Source organism: Arachis ipaensis, chromosome B06, assembly GCF_000816755.2.
Source record: "Arachis ipaensis cultivar K30076 chromosome B06, Araip1.1, whole genome shotgun sequence".
In the NCBI taxonomy this organism is placed as follows: Eukaryota; Viridiplantae; Streptophyta; class Magnoliopsida; order Fabales; family Fabaceae; genus Arachis; species Arachis ipaensis.
Window position 1 is genome coordinate 122,637,039 of NC_029790.2, and position 3,962 is coordinate 122,641,000.

Sequence of the window (3,962 nt, forward strand, 5' to 3'; positions counted from 1 at the left end):
CAGGCATGGTTTCTGTACGGCTAATCAACTGTCAGATCTCTCGTCTCGGATGAAAAATACCAGGTACAGCTACCGCACGGCTAATCATCTGTCGATTCTCACTTGTGTCGGAATAGGATCTCTCTATCCTTTTGCACACTGTCACTGTGCCCAACATTCGTGAGTTTGAAGCTCGTCACAGTCATCCTGTTTCAGATCCTACTCAGAATACCATAGACAATGTTTAGACTTTCCGGATCTCAGGAATGCTGCCAATTGGTTCTAGCCTCTACCACAAAGATTCTAATCTCACGGACTCGGTCCGTGGATTAGAGACCCAAGAGATACGCACTCAAGCTGTTGCCCAATGACTATGTTGAGCTCAGATAGAACGGAAGTGGTTGTCAAGAACGCGTTCATAAAGTTGAAAATGATGATGAGTGTCATGGATCATCACATTTTTCATATTGAAGTGCGAGTGAGTATCTTAGAACAGAAGCAAGCGTAATTGAATAAAAAACAATAGTAATTGCATTAATCCATTGAAACACAGCAGAGCTCCTCACCCCCACCTATGGAGTTTAGAGACTCATGCTATAGAAGATACAATATGAGATGTAAAATGTCATGAGTTACAAAATGAATCTCCCAAAGTAGTTTTTATTCTAAACTAGTAACCTAGGTTTACAGAAAATGAGTAACCAAGTGCAGTTAGTGCAGAAATCTACTTCCGGGGCCCACTTGGTGTGTTCTTGGGCTGAGCATTGAAGCTTTCACGTGCATAGGCCATTCTTGGAGTTAAAAACCAGCTTGGGTACCAGTTTGGGCGTTTAACTCCAGTTCTGGTGCCAGTTCTGACGTTTTACGCCAGAAAAGGGTCTCTGGCTGGTGTTTAATGCCAGTTTGGGCCATCAAATCTCGAAAAAAAGTATGGACTATTATATATTGCTGGAAAGCCCAAGATGTCTACTTTCCAACGCAATTGAGAGCGCGCCAATTGGGCTTCTGTAGCTCCAGAAAAGCCACTTCGAGTGTAGGAGGGTCAGAATCCAACAGCATCTGCAGTCCTTTCTCAGCCTCTGAATCAGATTTTTGCTCAGGTCCCTCAATTTCAGCCAGAAAATACCTGAAATTACAGAAATACACAAACTCATAGTAAAGTCCAAAAATGTGATTTTTGCATAAAAACTAATAAAAATATAATAAAAAGTAACTAAAACATACTAAAAATACCTAAAAATAATGCCAAAAAGGGTATAAATTATTCGCTCATCAAATACCATCAAGCTAATGGACAGGTTGAAGCTGCCAATAAAGTGATCCTTAAAGGATTTAGAAAAAGATTAGACGATTTTTTTGGTTTATAGACTGATGAAGTGTGGTCAGTACTTTGGTCTTATCGCACCACACCCCAGTCTTCCACTGAAGAGACACCATTCAAATTCACTTATGGTGAAGAAGCTATGATTTTGGAGATTGGAGAACCCAGTCTAAGGTTACTCTTCGGCAACTTAAAAAATCACTCTGACATGAAACTTATTGATGAGGTCAGATCCCCTACTAATTTGATTGAACAAGCATTCAATTAAAGTAAAGGATTACAAAAAGATATAATGCTAAGACTAGGGCTAGGAGCTTCCAAGCAGGCGACTTAGTGTTAAAACAAGTTGATATCCTCGCTTGGGAAGTCAAGGAAAGCTCAGCCTTACTTGGAAAGAGAGATTCAGAATCAAAGCAAATTTGGGTAAAGGGCTATAAGTTGGAAAACTTACATGGATCCAAGGTTTCAAGAACATGGAGTGCCATTCACTTAAATAAATATTTTTCCTAATAAATTTTCTTTAGGTGTTAAGAATTAAAGACACTACTTTTCTATTTATCTAGGTTTTTATGAGGCCTTACTTTGAGTATTTTATATTCAATTCCATTAGAAATACAATCCATTTTCTGACGCAATTATCAATTATTGCATGGTTCATAACTTGTTTGTATAGATTAAAGCTGAAAACCCGGAATAACGGGAAGACTCACGTGTTGACAAAGCGTTTTCAAAACAAAACTAGAAAAATGGTAACACATAATGAAGCAGAGTAAAGGCAATTGAAATTTAGATAACAATCTAAATAAAATGTTGGTTTACAGCAGATAAATAAATTTTTGAGAAGATGGGAATCAGTCTGATAAAAAAGACAAAAGACAAACTCGGAAGCTAAGTGAAAGAAAACTTAAAAAAATTTATGAAAGAGAATTAAAGTACATAAACTATTTTTCCATCAACAACTTTTTTGAAGACACCGACTTTGGAGACATCCAAGTCGAGAGCTATAAGTTTGATCTGGTCAAGCATATTCCTTTCAACATAAAAAACTCCATCCACGACAGCTTGCTCAGATTTCTTGACCGATATGGAGAGATCGTCAATTTGCTTCATAAGCTTGGTTATCTGCTTCTTAAAATTTTCTTCTATAGCAATGGACTTTCTTTGCCTCTTCTAGAGTTTCAACTTTAGATTCAAGTCCCTAATTTTTTTCTTTATGCTCGTTAAGGATTCATTCAACTTTTAGACCTGTGATCTGGCCTCTTTCAATTCTTTTTCCTCCTTTGAAAATTCAGATCAGTAGTTAGAAACATCTTTCTCACCATATCTGATAGAAGCAGCTGAACGAAATAACATCCTCTGAACTTGAGGCATTGTCTTCTCAAGAGAAAGTTTTGCTAAACAAGATTTAGTCATATCAATTAGGAGATACTCATCAATGAACTCAAGAGATTGGAATTCTTTTTTCAAGATACAACCAAAGGAAGTCGGAAGAGGAGTTCCTGTTTCTTCAATATGACTTTTCCTTTTCATTTGCTTTTTCTTTTTGGGGGAATTGATGGGAGCAAGATTGTTTACATTATGAAACTCGGGACCAGCTCCTGTGTCATACTTAAGAGGAAGAGGGACGTTGCTCATTATGGTGAAAGAAGAAATTCTATCTCCACTACTTGTGTTAGTAACGATGTTGGCCTCGGAAGATGCCGACCTCCTTTTCATTGCTATGATAGCTTCCAGACATCCAACCATGTCAACTACCAAAAAAGAGCAAAAGGTCGTAAAGCCAGGATATAATAAAGGTAAAAAAAGAAAAAAAGAAAGAACTGCATAAATATTTACCAACAAAATTTTGAGCAGTATGCTCGTCAGCCAGAATGGTTCGAAGATTCAAAGATTGATGATTGCAAAGTTCTAAAAGCATTTGAATACTCGCAAATTTGGAAGAGTTAATGCCTTGAAGTTGGATTTTAGCGGAGAAGACGTTAAAGTTCCAATACAAGTTAAACCTTTTTTCATCTTCCATGGTCATGAAAAAAGGTCTAGTTCCATCTACTCTCTCAACCTTGAAGAATCTCTCCTTAAAATCGTGATAAGATTCTTCGAAGAGATTGAAAATTCTCCTATTCGGGTTATCTCGAAAAGAGATAAACCCACAACTTTGCGAGCTAAAGGGAATGGTTAGGTTGAAAAAAAAAATAAAAAAATAAGACCTTATAAGAAGCATCTAACCCAAGGAAAGAACATAGTAGCTTGAAGCTTCGGATAATAGCCCAGGTGTTCAAATGAAGTTGTGATGATGCATATTCTGTATAGCTAAGAATTGCTTGTTGGAAGGCTATGAAAGGAAGACAAACTCCAAGACAGGTAAATAGCGTCTCGTACAACCACAACCAATCAGGTTGGAAGCCCGCTGATAAACCCCAATTTCATGATTTATCTTGTGCTTAATTTGGGAGATTTTATCAACTTTTCTCACATTTATTCAATGAAATAGCATGATTTTGTAATTCTCCCTAAATTTATGCTTAAGTGTGAAAACATGCTTTTTAGGCCTTAAATTTGCCAATTTTAATTTACTTTAATTCCATTCGATGCCTTGATATATTTGTTGAGTGATTTCAGGTTCATAAGGCAAAGATTGGATTGAAGGAATGAAGAAAAAGCA

General features: G+C 36.9%; 1 protein-coding gene across 1 annotated transcript; it reads right to left on the reverse strand.

Moving 5' to 3' along the window:
- Positions 1,795-3,707, reverse strand: LOC110263538. The gene is made up of 2 exons (XM_021104933.1): positions 3,137-3,707; positions 1,795-3,051 (listed from the first exon to the last, which is right to left on the reverse strand). Exons 1-2 carry the CDS (start codon positions 3,519-3,521, stop codon positions 2,594-2,596), a joined length of 843 nt encoding a protein of 280 aa, XP_020960592.1. The 5' UTR covers positions 3,522-3,707; the 3' UTR covers positions 1,795-2,593.

Bases quoted from the DNA above. Each gene is read 5' to 3' on its own strand.
- LOC110263538 (XM_021104933.1), bottom strand. From the start codon at position 3,521: ATGCTTCTTATAAGGTCTTATTTTTTTATTTTTTTTTTCAACCTAACC. The intron at 3,052-3,136 runs GTAAATATTTAT...CTTTTTTGGTAG, and splicing joins TACTGCTCAAAATTTTGTTG to TTGACATGGTTGGATGTCTG.